Source organism: Lotus japonicus, chromosome 4 (genome assembly GCF_012489685.1).
Source record: "Lotus japonicus ecotype B-129 chromosome 4, LjGifu_v1.2".
In the NCBI taxonomy this organism is placed as follows: domain Eukaryota; kingdom Viridiplantae; phylum Streptophyta; class Magnoliopsida; order Fabales; family Fabaceae; genus Lotus; species Lotus japonicus.
In genome coordinates this window covers 197,472-213,498 of record NC_080044.1, presented here as the reverse complement: position 1 = coordinate 213,498, position 16,027 = coordinate 197,472, and the positions used below count along the sequence as shown (strand labels likewise).

The window sequence follows — 16,027 nt, the reverse complement described above, 5'->3', positions numbered from 1 at the left end:
TGGATATAGGGTTAACTAAACATAACAACCAACGAACCAGTACTTAAGTATGTTTCTTTTTTACCCGTTTTAATTTAATAAACTAAGTATGTAGTTTATATTTAAAAAAAAAAATAAGTACATATAATCAAACTGGGAAAAATCATCAAATAAATTTAGCCAACTGTAACTTTGCTTCCAAGTTCCAAGTACTCAACCACTATCTGCAAAAATCAATTTATAACAACCACAACCACCACTTATAATGAAAGTAAAATCATAAAACCATAGTCAAAATGATTAAGCAATTTAGCACACAAAACAGAATCATAAATTGAAACCTAACATAAAACCATTGTTGAGGGCATGCAATGCTAGCTTCCATCTGGTTGACTATTGCCTCACCAGAGGAAAATGAAACATAAATTTGTCCAAACACTTGTTAAGTTACAGACCAGAATTTAAAATTATACTAAAAACAACAACAGAACAGATCAGCATCAACCCTACTCGTCCCCATCCTCTGAATCCATACCAGCATCTTCATCATCTTCGTTGTCATCATCAGGAACTGTGATACCGTTCCACAGAAAGATATCCTTGTTCATAACCTCAGTTCTCAGGGGATTGAAGTGGCTCCAACCTGGAAAGGGGTGAGACATCATTGCATTCAGAGACCGTGTGATGAGATAGCCGTATGGAATTGCATGTGCAGTGTTGGCATGGACACTTATAAGGTGATCATAAACTAAGTGCACATGATCTATTCGGACACCCTTCAGCATATGGTACATTATGAAAATGTCCTTGTCATATACGTAGTCATGGAAGTTGAGCCTCGGGCAGTACACATGTGTGATCAACACATGAATCAATTTTGCAGCCTGTGTCAGATTGGTTGCCTTCGTGGCTTCAGAGGCAGAGAGTTTACCATCTTCAAAAACAGTGCTTTTGATATCATCATCATCAGACTCAACCCTCCACCCTCTTTTGTAGTGTACTCCTTCACTTCGAACCCCTAACACTTCTGATATTGTCTTCATGTTGTAGTTAAGGGCATAGTCAAAAAACTCCCCTAACAGTCCATCAGTTTCAGTCAATTTTGCGGTCCCCCAAAATTCCTGTACAATTTCTGGGTAAATTTGGCCATAGGCAGCAGTGTTGATTGCATCCAGTGATGAAAGTGTGATCAAATCAGCAGCAGGAAGTTTCCAAAGAGAAAAGTCCTCTGGATCATAGCACATGTGTGGACAGATAGCTCTTGGAGGCATCTTGTGAAATATGACAGTAATAATTTCTGCAAACAAATCATAATGTAGACAATGTATACATCAGAAAGCAAAATCGGGTTTGAACAAAAGGGGTTTGTTTGTTCAGTTTAACAATAAACTTAAAGTATGTCACAAACAAAAAGTATGTTTGAAATAATTTAAGGGAATAGCATCAGCAATCATGGACTAAACAAAAAAGGCAATATCTATGCTACAACAAGAAACACGCATCTTAGAAAGAAACAGATTGCATGTTGAATTCGAAGATGAAACAGAATTCAAACAAAGCATATTTATCTTGAACACTCAGTTATTAAAAGTTGAAAATTGCACCTTTACACTCGGTTAATAGAATACGTGAGGGAATATACACCACTACATCACTATATATAGGCCAAAACGGGGGAAGTTACCAAACGGTTTGCAACCAAGTTACGGTATGTGTGTGTGTGTGTGTGCCACATCATTCCATAAAAATAAACTGCAACTTGATTCAAGTAACTGCATGCAATGAGTGTATAAGGCAGTTGAGAGCAACATTGTAAATAGGCCATTTCAAAAAAAAAAAACAATGTAAATAGGCAAATAAGTATCAAAGCCGAAAATAGAGGATGAGTAAAGCTATAACAAAGGCACAATATGGTTACTTAGTGATGAAATCAGATAAACTACAAATCAAATCAAGGATATTCAGGAAAATTTTGGGGGAAATTGAACCTGAAAACCTAATTAAAAAATAAATAAGCCAAAACAAGAGTCAAAACAGGAACAAGAGTTCTTGATGGTTGGATGAGAAATTCGTGAGAAAAAAATGCAGAAACCCTATCAAATGCCAAAAGGGGCTAACCTCAATTTCGTAATCTCTGCCTTTGAAATCCTGATGGTTGGATGAGGAAAGAGTGAAAAACCCATAAAAATGATCTCTGAGGTATTTATATGGCGTTTTCAATTCCTCACAATGGCCAGTAGAGTTTTAGGCGTGTGTGTAGATTCAATCTGCAGCATTTGAATACTGTGCAAAATTCTTCTTTCCCAATGCCGGAATCATTATGTATGACCCTGACATTTATTAAAAGTGGGATTAGTTGGGTCATGATTTGTAGTAGGAAAACGCTGATAAACTAGGGAAGGAAGAAACTATCTTCTGGCGCGTAATGGAGATTGTAACACCCCGGTTTCTCAACTGAGGAGTCACATTAGTAACCTAACAAGTCTAAGGACTATTTCTTAATCCTGAGAAAACACAATATATTTTTTTTTCCTTTTCGAAACAGCTGAACATAATTGAATATATAACATAGACTTTATTCGACAACCCATTCCCGACATAATAATAATAGTGTCATACATCATCATGAACAAGTTTCCAAAGTAAGTACGCTCACTTAGACAAGTGGCGAATATAAGGTTTAAACAACAGAGTTTTCAGAAGGAAAAAGAAACTCAGACATAGTCCACCAAAAAGGGAGAAGCAACTGCTTCATCCACCTCTACTCGACCGCCCACGGTCACGGTCTCCAACTTGAACAGCTAAGCTTCAGCGGAAGGCTCTCCATCGCCTAATAGCGTTAAGCGCCCAAACAACAAGTAGCAAATAGAAAGGGTTAACTCCATACAATTACCATGTATGAAAGAGAAAATCATGCTATTCAAATTTAACTACCTATCATGGTAAATAAACCAACAACATAACTAAACTCATATATCAACAACCTAACATATAACATCAATTCAGATATCGACAACCTAACATATAACATAAATTCAAATATCGACAACCTAACATATAACATCAATTCAGATATCGACAACCTAACATATAACATCAAATCAGATATCAATAAACTAATAACTAAAATCCAACAACATAGGGTTAGGTGTTAGTTCCCTATAATGCAACTATATGTTTCTACCAAAATGGATCGATCAGCAACGTCTCTCAAGACGGGACAATCACGCGGGACCACACCCACCTCATTGCCACTTAACGCCACTCCGGACGGGACAATCGCGTGGGACCACACCCACCTCATCGCCACTTTAGAACATCTCGAAAGATGGGACAATCCCGCGGGACCACACCCACCTCATTGCCACTTTATAACGCCTCGAAAGACGGGACAATCACGTGGGACCACACCCACCTCATCGCCACTTAAGAACCAAAGCCTATATGCCAAGTCAGTCAATAACAATCCCCAATCCAATGATTTAATTCGGAGAAACCACATGTTATTCCTATTATCAACGAACATAACTCAATTCAATTGCATACCAACTCAGTTTAATGACAGAAACCAGTAAACGGCCGAAGCCTCTCAGAAAACGGAGACACACGTCTCAATAAGTTTACTCGGCCGAAGCCTTCAGAAAACATTTGGCACAAGCCTAAAAAAAACAGTTAACATAAGCAAGCATAATAATCATAATCATATGCCAATCAATATAAACATCTTCATCTCAAACACAGGCAGTGCGATAAAAGCATGCAAGACTCAAAGACGCTCTAAAACTGAGTTACCCTTACCTTCGTGAGTAGAAGTTGGGCATGGAAGTTGTGAACCTAGAACAAGGAAACACAATCATCAACACAAGCCCTACTGGAAGTAACACTATCTAATAATGCTAATCGAAACCGGAAAGAAAGCTTTTAAAGCTTCAGAGTTCCTCTTAAGGCACGATTTGACAACAGAACTTCGTTCGCTAAAACGAGTATAACTCGAGCTACAGAACTCGGAATGACACGAAACCAGCGCCAAAATTTCAACAATCGAAAGAGCTACTCAATGGCTCAGGTCATAGAGACCCAAAAATTATTTTTGGACACGGTACCCTAAGCAATAGGTTTCGGCCACTATGTAAAATAGGGTTCCCGAACTTTTCCTTCGATCTAAATCGATTCCTAGGTATTCTTAGGCGATATCTAGGCCAGGGAAACTCTCAGAAAAATTATCGAATCGAAAACTGTCGCAGGGGTATTTTGGTCAATATTTTTAGCTCGGAAACTCAAAAATCAGAATTTCGAAAAATAAATTAGATGGGGTTGATACCAACGACGATTATGACGACTAATCCTACTAACGCTAAGCTTAGTCGAGAGTTTTAAGCCCAAAGGACGGAACTTTAGCCAAAAATGGGTATTTTCTACATAAATGAATTTCGGCAGCATTTCGGCGACATTCGGCAAAATGAAATCCGCTAGAAGTACTCTTGGGTACGAAGAGAATATATTTAGACACTAAAATCAACCTATTTGGACAGTTTTACAAAAAGCTCAAAACTTGAGCACAAAAAGACATAACAAAAAACGATGGAATTTAAAGATCAGAAGAAAGAAATAACATCAGTACCTCGAGGCCTACGCGTAGCAACGAACAGAGCAACGATCAGGCAAGAACCGGAAAAAAAACTCTTCCTCCTTTCTCCCTCAAGCTCACCCACAACCAACAAAGAAAATGAAAAGAAAAAGAAAAGAAAGACCAGAGAACGTGGTCTGCAGAAGAAGAAGAAAGAAAATGAAGGTGTGATTTTTCTTAGTTTCTGAAGTCCTATATATAGGAAATTGAAAACGCGAGAAAATGATTATTTCGCGATTCCGATTTTTCCTACTGATTCCAACGTATTTTAGACACGATATTCTTCCCGCTGAATCTTCTAATTCTTCAAAGAAATATCAGTATGATTTTTGGTTTTCGAGGCTTGTTTTAAATGTTTACTGGCTTAAAATGCACTTTATGCACTTTGATTTTGACCTCGGATGCAGAAACTTCCTTCTGAAGAAAGATTTGGAACGTCGATTAGAGTGGGCCTACGCGTGTGGAATCTTCGTTTGAAGCTCCGAATAGAAAAAGTCTTCATTGTCGGGTGATTCTAGGGTTTTGAAATACCAGGGTTTCAGTTTCGGCAAACTTCCGATGATTGGAATCAGACGTTCGTAGATCCTAGAGTTTCACCTCGAAACGATTGTGATATATGGAAAAAGAGAAGTTCTAACATTTCTCTGAAAATTTTTGGAACTTTTCCCATAGTGTTCCAAGGGTGGAACTTTTTGGAAATTTTATTCCTATAGTGTTCCAAGGGTGGAACATAGTTTGATTTCCTAAGGTTCTTGTCCTAGGTTTTAAAACGGATATTAGTCGTGCTATAACTTAAATCGACTTCGATACAAACCTTTGACTTTTCCTGAACTTTCTCCTTCATAAATTTATTTCATTTAGTAAACTTTTGTTCAGGTTTCCCTTCACGATCATCAAACGAAAGTCAAGTTCCTCTCACGCGGACACAAAATCCTATGCGTGAGTTGGAAATTAATTATTTATTTTAATTCTAAAATCCTGGGTCTTACAGAGATGGTAGAGAATTTGTGTTTAACAGCTAGTAAGACCATTTACTCAGATATATATATTTTCAATTCAATTTCTACTCAAACAATTGTCTTGGTTCAGTGGCCAAATTTTTATAAAATTTATAACATGTTAAGGGTTCAACTCCTACATAGGACCTAATTTTATATATATATATATATATATATATATATATATATATTTTTTTTTTTTTTCTTTTGCAAATTCAATTCTTTTTAGCATGACGCCTTTAAACTATTTTCATGGTTCCAAGTTATTCAAAACACCAAGCTATCCAAATCGCTCGCTCACCCTCGTGCATGGCTCACACAACGATATAGTACGAGTAATGTGTATCACATATTAGGGTTAGCGTTACGGTTCATTGGCCTAACACCATTAGTCCCACCGAACGACGAATCAATGCTTCGTAGGTTATGTTAGATGATGTAGGGTTCCCGCGATATAGTGGCTCACACCAAGCTATCCAAATCGCTTGCTCACCCTCGTGCATGGCTCACACAACGATATAGTCCCAGTGGTTTGCACACTATCTATTCAACCTTGTTTGGTAGGGTTCGATCCCACCCAACCTTTTTTATTTTTTAACATTTTCGTATTATTTTGCTCCATCTCTTTAAATATTTACTTTGGGATTTTGTTTAGAGTTTAATGGATATGCACTGACAGTGTAAAATAGTTTTACACAGACATCCAATTGAATTCCGCCACTTGATGCATTAGGGTTCATGTGCTAGAATGTATTAGACAGAAACTTTAAATATTTTTATTGGGATTTTATTTACATCTATTTATTTATCATTAGTATTTAAGTATAACAATTCTAAATATTATCTTTAAATACTAATTTTGAGATTTTATATACATCTATTTATTTATAATTGTCATTTAAGTATAACAATTTTGAATATAACCCAATTTATTTATCATTACTCTTTAAGTATATACTCTGTAACTCTGTAGGGTTCCCGCGATATAGTGGCTCACACCAAGCTATCCAAATCGCTCGCTCACCCTCGTGCATGGATCACACAACGATATAGTGCGAGTCATGCGTAACACATATTAGGGTTAGCGTTACGGTTCATTGGCCTAACACCATTAGTCCCACCGAACGACGAATCAATGCTTCTTAGGTTATGTTAGATGATGTAGGGTTCCCGCGATATAGTGGCTCACACCAAGCTATCCAAATCGCTCGCTCACCCTCGTGCATGGATCACACAACGATATAGTAAGAGCGTTCGAATCCTAATTTAACTTTTGTTTTATAAGATCAACCTTAAGTCACCTACTTAAAAAAATGCGAAAGTTAGCTTATCAAAAAAATTTATAAAAAAAAAACTGCCAAAGTTTGGATTTGAACCTTGGACCCATAGCTAAATTGGTGTGGCATTAACCACTTTGACAGTTATCGACTTTTGTGATCTGTTCGATTTAATAGGTATAAGTCTAATAATTTAACACAATAATCATAAAACAAGAAAGCAAATGAAAGGAAAAAAATTGAAACATGAACTCGAACACGGGACCACCACGCGGATTTTTTAAACTAGTATAATGAAAGTACCAACGAACCAACACGGGGACCAATGCGATTTTTTTTTTCATCATTGCTTCTTTTTACCACCTTTCCGTCTTCAACTGCACCTGTTACATCAACTTACATGACCAGATATCAATGTCTATTCAACGAATGCTTCATATCTCATTGAATCTTCCATGAATGCTTTTTTCTCCTTCTCCTTGATTTTAATTTCAAAGGTGGTTTAAAAGTGGAACACGTGTAAACATCTCATTTTGCATGGAACTCCAACCATCATGTCTTTTAATTCTTCCCCTCTATAAACTCTTCCGTTCTTTAGTTTGGATTTCCCATATCATATTTTATTCGGTTATAAGGATCATGATCTTAGCTTTTCAGGTGAAGTTGATCCGAATGGGAGTCCTTCGTATAACCCTCCTACTCCTTCTGAGCCTCCTATTTTGTCTGACGATGAGCAGAGTTCTATTCAAGAAGGTCCCATGCAAGTTGATGTTGCTGAACAAAATGTTGTTCATGAAGTGTTATTTGAATGTTGTAAGTTTCTTTATGATTATCTTTTGCTATATATGAATTTGTGATATTTATGTCTTCTAATCCATATTCAATATTTTTTATTTTATGCAGCCCGTGCCCAAATCTGGTGCTTCGTTCCTGAAAGGAGTTGGGGTTGACAAGTGGATTTTTATCGGTCCTCAGGAATATCCGAGGGAATTTTCCATGCACCTTCTTCCCAACTCCAGCATTGCTAAGATGGGGGATGGATGGAGTAGTTTTTGCGATGTTAACGATATATGCGCTTCTGATCTTCTCCGATTCCGTTTTACCAATGCAGTGAATCGAATTGCTTATATTCACAGGGTGTAGGGCTTCAAGAGCATATTTAGGAGCGTTTTGGGTATGGGGATTTCTGAATCAATGTGTTGTATAAATTTTCTTCTCCGATAGTGCATGTAATTTTATCAAGTAAAATTTGCAAGAAATTTCTTTGAAACGTGTGTTCAATTGATTTTCCCCTTCATCCTTATAATTTAATTTTTGTCATCATAGTCTCTTAATTAATTCTACCAGTAGTGCTTCAAAAGCATATTGGTTTTGGATCATTGGGAAATTAAAAAATTAAAAAATAAGTTTTAAGAAACCTCATTATCAATCAGCCAATTTGAGTTATTTTTAAAATTCGTTAATTTAATCTCCATAAATATTTGGAAATGTTAACTAAATAAACCTTTGATCTTCTCCATTCCAGTTCACTCTAAGCAGGCCGAAAACAAATTAATAATTTCATTCATTTCAACCTTCCACCTTCCAAAAGTTGCAACCATTTCAACCTACACAAACATTTCTGCCATAGTCATATATCTTCCCAAAGTACCCATTTTCATGAGAACATGTGTAAATAAATCAATTTTACTTTGTTCAGGTTTAAATAAAATATGGCGTTATTGAGTAAACATTTTAATGAGAATAGATATCTTATGTGAAAATAAATCAATTTATCTATTAATGAAAAAATAAATTTGATATTGTTAATTTTAGTATTTTAACACTAGTTTCTAGAGAGAAACAAAGATGCATACATTGTTGTTTGGGGATGCGAAGTGGATGAGATTGAACTTTATGAAAATTGTGATTTTATATACATCTATTTATTTATAATTGTCATTTAAGTATAACAATTTTGAAGATAACCCAATTTATTTATCATTACTCTTTAAGTATATACTCTGTAACTCTTTTGTCCAAGTTCCGCCACTTGATGCATTAGGGTTCATGTGCTAGAATGTATTAGACATTTAGACTATATGGCTCACACCAAGCTATCCAAAATCGCTCGCTCACCCTCGTGCATGGATCACACAACGATATAGTGCAAGTCATGCGTAACACATATTAGGGTTAGCGTTGCGGTTCATTGGCCTAACACCATTAGTCCCACCGAACGACGAATCAATGCTTCTTAGGTTATGTTAGATGATGTAGGGTTCCCGCGATATAGTGGCTTACACCAAGCTATCCAAATCGCTCGCTCACCCTCGTGCATGGCTCACACAACGATATAGTGCGAGTCATGCGTAACACATATTAGGGTTAGCGTTGCGGTTCATTGGCCTAACACCATTAGTCCCACCGAACGACGAATCAATACTTCTTAGGTTATGTTAGATGATGTAGGGTTCCCGCAATATAGTGGCTCACACCAAGCTATCCAAATCGCTCGCTCACCCTCGTGCATGGCTCACACAACGATATAGTGCGAGTCATGCGTAACACTTATTAGGGTTAGCGTTACGGTTCATTGGCCTAACCCCATTAGTCCCACGCAACGACGAATCAATGCTTCTTAGGTTATGTTAGATGCTCTAGGGTTCCAGCCACACCAATTTATTCATGAGCGTAACACCATGATTAAGGTTAATTAATATATGACGAAAGAAAAGATATTAATTGCCAAAAATAAAATATATTATTTTTTTATATAACTAAGTTTAAAAATGTTAACATATTAGTAAAAATAAAAAAAATGTCCAAGTTTAGGTTTGAACCTTGAACCTAAGGTTAAATAAGTGTAGCATTAACCACTTTGACAATGATTGTTTTCAGTTATACGGTCAACTCAACACTTATATGTCCCAATTACTAAAACAGAACTTATAAAAAACCAAGAAAACAAGTTTTTGTCTTTCCCACTGGTCTGTTACGATCATTTAATAATTAGGTTAAATTTCTTTCTTTCATACATACTATTTATAGAATAAAAGCCATATAAATTCATAACGTCTCCCTTGTCCCAGTGGTTTGCACACTATTTATTCAACCTTGTTTGGTAGGGTTCGATCCACCCAACCTTTTTTATTTTTTAACATTGTCGTATTATTTTGCTCCATCTCGTTAAATATTTACTTTGGGATTTTGTTTACATCTAATTATTTGTCATTAAACTTCAAGTATAACAATTTTAAACAGAAACTTTAAATATTTTTATTGGGATTTTATTTACATCTATTTATTTATCATTAGTATTTAAGTATATCAATTCTAAATATTATCTTTAAATACTAATTTTGAGATTTTATATACATCTATTTATTTATAATTGTCATTTAAGTATAACAATTTTAAATATAACCCAATATATTTATCATTACTCTTTAAGTATATACTCTGTAACTCTGTTGTCCAAGTTCCGCCACTTGATGCATTAGGGTTCATGTGCTAGAGTGTATTAGACATTTAGACTATATAGTGGCTCACACCAAGCTATCCAAAATCGCTCGCTCACCCTCGTGCATGGATCACACAACGATATAGTGCGAGTCATGCGTAACACATATTAGGGTTAGCGTTGCGGTTCATTGGCCTAACACCATTAGTCCCACCGAACGACGAATCAATGCTTCTTAGGTTATGTTAGATGATGTAGGGTTCCCGCGATATAGTGGCTCACACCAAGCTATCCAAATCGCTCGCTCACCCTCGTGCATGGCTCACACAACGATATAGTGCGAGTCATGCGTAACACTTATTAGGGTTAGCTTTACGGTTCATTGGCCTAACACGATTAGTCCCACCAAACGACGAATCAATGCTTCTTAGGTTATGTTAGATGATGTAGGGTTCCCGCGATATAGTGGCTCACACCAAGCTATCCAAATCGCTCGCTCACCCTCGTGCATGGCTCACACAACGATATAGTGCGAGTCATGCGTAACACTTATTAGGGTTAGCGTTACGGTTCATTGGCCTAACCCCATTAGTCCCACGCAACGACGAATCAATGCTTCTTAGGTTATGTTAGATGCTCTAGGGTTCCAGCCATGATTAAGGTTAATTAATCTACGACAAAAAAAAAATGATTTTTCGCAAAAAATAAAATATATTATTTTTTATATAACTAAATATAAAAATTTTAACATATTAGTAAAAATGAAAAACTGTCCAAGTTTAGATTTGAACCTTGGACCTATTGCTAAATAAGAGTAGTATTAACCACTTAGACAGTGATTGTTTTTTGTTTTTTATAAGACTCAAAATTTATATATTCAGTAAAAAAGAAACTTTTTCACCAACTTTTTATATTTCCCATATGATCGGTTACGATCATTCAATGCTTATTCGATTATTCGATTATCAAGAACAAAAAACCATCACAACCCACTCATAGGAGAAATCGAGAGGGTAGACATTCTTCCAAGCAGTGGACGGCGATTTTAGGGTTTTTTTGCACGGACATTTGAGACGCTTGCAGACACTCATCTCTGGTAAGATTCTTTCAATTTTACAGAATTTTCACTCCATTTTGATACTTGATATTCCTGATTTCTTTTTGATATTCATGAAATTTGGGTCGCCGATTTAGTTGTGCATGGAAAACATTGAGTTCACAAGTTTTTGTCAGATTGAATCGCTTTCCGTTTCCCTTTCCCCCCTGATGTTCATGCATGTTCTATTTCTAATGGGTATTGATTTCTTTATGTAACTTGTCATTACGAATTTTCCACCCTTCTTCGGTATGATAGTGACCTTTGCCTGCAGTACAAAAGAACTAATTAAAGTTATATGCCATGGTCCATCACAAATTTTTCATCTTTGTTCAGACTGACAGCGACCTTTGACCATCTGATTATGTCTTTATGGTATATGCCATATTCATGTTCAAAGTTTCCACCTTTTTCAATACTGATAGTCTCTTTTCCATTTTTTACCAAACATTTGTTTATGACAAATTTTTACTTAAATTACATAGTTCCAATTGTAACTCATTTCCTGTCAAATTTAATACTTTGCCTTTTTTCACTTACTGTCAGATTGAATATTTTGCCATTCTCCCTTTCCCCTGAATTTTCATGCATGTTATACATCTAATATATTGCTCTTACCTTACTTTCCCTCTGCATTGTGATGAAAATCATATTGAATAATCTCTGTCCAATAGAATACTTTGTGTGTGTTTGTCCTTTACCCTGATTTTCATGCATGTGCTACTTGTAAACGATTTATTATGTGCTCTTTTCTTACTTTTCCTCTTCATTGTGTTGAAAATCATATGATTTACTTCATGTTTTTTTGTGCAAACATGTTTATAGAAGCAAGTACTGTGTTCTACCATGGCACCCAGTCAAAAAAGGATCCCCGAGCACGATTTCGTTGCATGTCATGAACAAGCTATGGTAATAGTCTGCATTCTAACTAGATACTATCTGTTCATACAAATACATGTATATTTTAGTCTGATGATTTCTTACTTGGATTTCCTCTTTGTAGACTCACTTAGAAGTCCCTGAGACATTGGTCAAGATGGGCAATTACCGGGTGGACTGCACTTGGTATCTGACTGACCCTCTAGGTGTAACACACAAAGTCAGGTATGAAAGATTGCATGGAAAAGGGTACTTGACAACAGGATGGTCACGGCTACGCAATGTCTTTTGTTTCACTGGTGTGTGCTGGTTCCTCTTCAAATGTGTGGGCAGGTCAAGATTTAAGATTGTTATTTTCAATTCTAAGCATAAGCAAATCAAATATCATGGCTGGCCCGTGAAGACAGAGGAAGATGATGTTAATAAGCTTCGTGAATACCTGTCTGTTCCACCACCTACAGTAACACCCCCTTTCAAGCGTATTCCCAACTCCTCCTTTGTGCTATTTAACCATGAATCTGAAAATCCCTCCTTCACTGTTACCCTCAAAGACCATCATGCCAAAGGAAGCCAACTGGTAACTTGCTGTTCTTTCTATATTTATTTTCATCAGCATTTTTAATTCTTGTACCATGTAAGCAAGCATATAACCCATGTTTTATGCAATTTCTTAGGACCTACCTGTGAAAATTGGGAAGCACTTAAAGAAGTTTGGATCTGATCCAGTGTTTCTGAAAGGTCCATATGAGGGTCTAAATGATAAACTGGTGGAATGCAAACTCATTCATGGCCAGGCGAAGAGCAAGTTTGGTAGTGGCTGGAGGGAATTCGTTAGAAAGTATCAGCTTGCAGAAGGGGATGTCTGTGCTTTCAAGTTTCATTACATGAATCAGAGAATTGTGGACATCATGATTGCCTTTGCTGATTAGGGTGGAGTGGAGATGGAAACTGGACTGGCTGTGTTTTTTTTTTTTTTGCTGAAATTTATAATTTGAACCTAAGCTATACTGTTTGGTAACCGTACTTTTATGTTCACCGACATGTTCGGTGACGTTTTGGAACAATTTCGGTATCTTTTGCTGATAATCTTTGTTACTGTCCTTAATTATTAGCGATAATTTTACGTTTTACTAGTTTAATTTGTCATGTTTGAAGTTGATTTCTATTGATGAAATGTGCTAACTGGACCAAAATGAAAACCTTTGGGACTATAAAAGGATCTAAAACGCAGTTTATATTGATCAATGGGCTAACAGACCAAAAATAAAAACTTCATTGCAGGTCTTCACAACAATAGGCCAAAACAAAAAAAAATTTGGGTTCAGCCAATTCTTATTGTGAACAAAGGCAGCTTTAATGCAATCAGTGATCAGCTATTTTTTTTTTGGTTGCTGTAATTTTATTGTTTGATCATTTTATTTTGAACCTCACTTGTAACAGGCTCCTAGTTTTTGGGCTTGACCCTTTTGTGAGATGAACAACACTCTGACCCAAAAAAAAAATGCATGAAATAAAGTGTTCACATATTGTAAAGTCTGCACTTATATTGTTTTTTCAGAAGATGTTTTTAAAATATAATTTAATAATTTTTTTCCTTCACACAAATACATAATTTGTTCCAATATCAAAATCAAACTGACTTAAAATGAAATGCTTTCAATTATTTCCTAAACTTGAATTTCTATTGTGTCTCCTATCGACTGCCGCCAACGTCGATGAAAATGTCGGGAGTAAGCCAGAAGGTCCAGCTTGAAATAGAGTTTGCATCTGAACTCCTTGGTAAGGAACCTGGACGTTTTGGTGCTGTATAAACTGTGGAAACACCTGAACTCCATTAGTCATATTCACGGCATAAGTAGGTTGCAAAAATGGAAGTCCAGCTGAAGCACGAACAACAGGATAGTGGACTTGTTGTACAATAGGCTCCATGTTATAAACCTGTACCTACCCAGATTATGTCCACGAGAAAACAATTTAATGAGAAACTTGAGTAAACACCACTGAAGGGAAAATAAATAAATTATACAACCATTCTAATTACCTGATTCACAGATTCTTGGGTCAAAGGTATTTCCTGTGGATGTTGGGGCAACAAAGTAACTCTGTTGTTATCCACATCACCGCGACCTGCATTATTAGGTGAACTCTGAGTCTGCACAGGTTATGACCAGGAATCAGAGACTCACACATTGATGCATTTAAGTAAACTTAAAAATAAGAAGATAATGAAAAATACTCACCACTTCATTCACAGATACTTGGCTTGAATGTATCATGACTGGGACTTCTCGCTGCTTAGATTTACGCTTATTTTGTTTTGTCGACACCGTGTTCTGATTTGAACGCTTGTTCTGCAAAATTTGTAAGCACAGATCACTCTAAAAAGAAAACTTGAGCACAATGCAAGAAAATTTAAGATGAATGACAAGCATTTCATTTACACATACTTGGGTGGATGAGGAGTCATTTCCCTGCTTCCGTTGCTGCGATTTAAGTTTACTTGCCACCGAAGCCCCCTTATTCTGTCGATCTACGCTGCCAACGTTTGTCTGTAAATCATTTCAATTTTAACAATTATATATCCAAATGCACAAGCAACATGATTATGATCAGACCAGGCAATAAATATGGTGAATATCAGAATCACCTCGTCGTCTGTGCTGTCCTCAATTCCTTCACTTGCAGATTCACCTGTTTCACTGTTATTGACTTGATCAGGATAAAGCAAAACCGGTCACGTACGAATCATGTGTCCAATACCCCTGCAATTTGAGCAATGCCTTCTCTTGGTGACAGTTCTGGTCTTCTTGGGGGCACCTCTACCCTGTACAACAGTTGGATCACCCACATTAAAGGCTGCACTCTTTGTTGTACAACCCGGTTTGCGACTCTTCTGAACATCCCTCAACAGCTTATAAATGTCTTCCATTACACTTGAGAAATCATCATCCTTTTCGCATGCTATTTCTGCGAGATAGTTGCATGCGGCAGACATAGCTCCTTTTCGCAACAATTTCATATTCTGTGAATGAATACTAGGCTCTGAAATTGAATACACATGAGCAGACTTGGCTATTTTCAACCACCTCTTAGAAACTAGATTGCTTGGAAATTCATCAATATACTCACTTCTCATCCCAGCTATTATATGAGAACAAGGGATGCCATAAAACTCAAAATAACCACATTCACATACAAACTTTTTCTGGTTCTTATCATAAACAACAATATATTCTTTTCTGCGATTGCTAATTTTTCTCATTTTCATCATCACAATATTGGCCACCTCAGAACGCTCCACATTTAGCCCCAGGGCATCTTCAATTTGACCCTTGACTTCCCAAAACATGCTCCTTGTTAATATTTTGGCAGCTCCATACTCAATGCCACTAAGTGCTGTTGTCATAACAGGCTCACCATAAGAAGACTTAAAATCAGATTCCAACTCATTGTGCCTGTATTTCTTCATAGCCCGCTCAAAATTGAAAAGAAAATCCAACAAGGAACACTTACAATGCAGATAATTCTTTATGAATGAGTTAATACCTTCACATAAGGATGTCATCCTAATACCGGCAAAAAATTTGTCTTGCATGAAGGTGCTTGCCCAAGAAGCTCTTGTCTCATACATCGTATCAATCCATGGATTGTTGGCTATACCATATTTCTCAACCAGTTTATCCCACTTCTCTCCAAACTTGTTAGGGTTTAAGTTAGCGTACACAAATA

At 36.5% G+C, this 16,027-nt stretch overlaps 1 protein-coding gene across 1 annotated transcript; it reads right to left on the bottom strand.

Moving 5' to 3' along the window:
- Window positions 1–15,032: 15,032 nt before the first annotated feature.
- On the bottom strand, window positions 15,033–15,929 carry LOC130710556 (protein FAR1-RELATED SEQUENCE 6-like). Its single transcript, XM_057559865.1, has one exon. The coding sequence runs from the start codon at window positions 15,927–15,929 to the stop codon at window positions 15,033–15,035; it is 897 nt and encodes a 298-aa protein (XP_057415848.1).
- Between the last annotated feature and the right edge of the window lie 98 nt (window positions 15,930–16,027).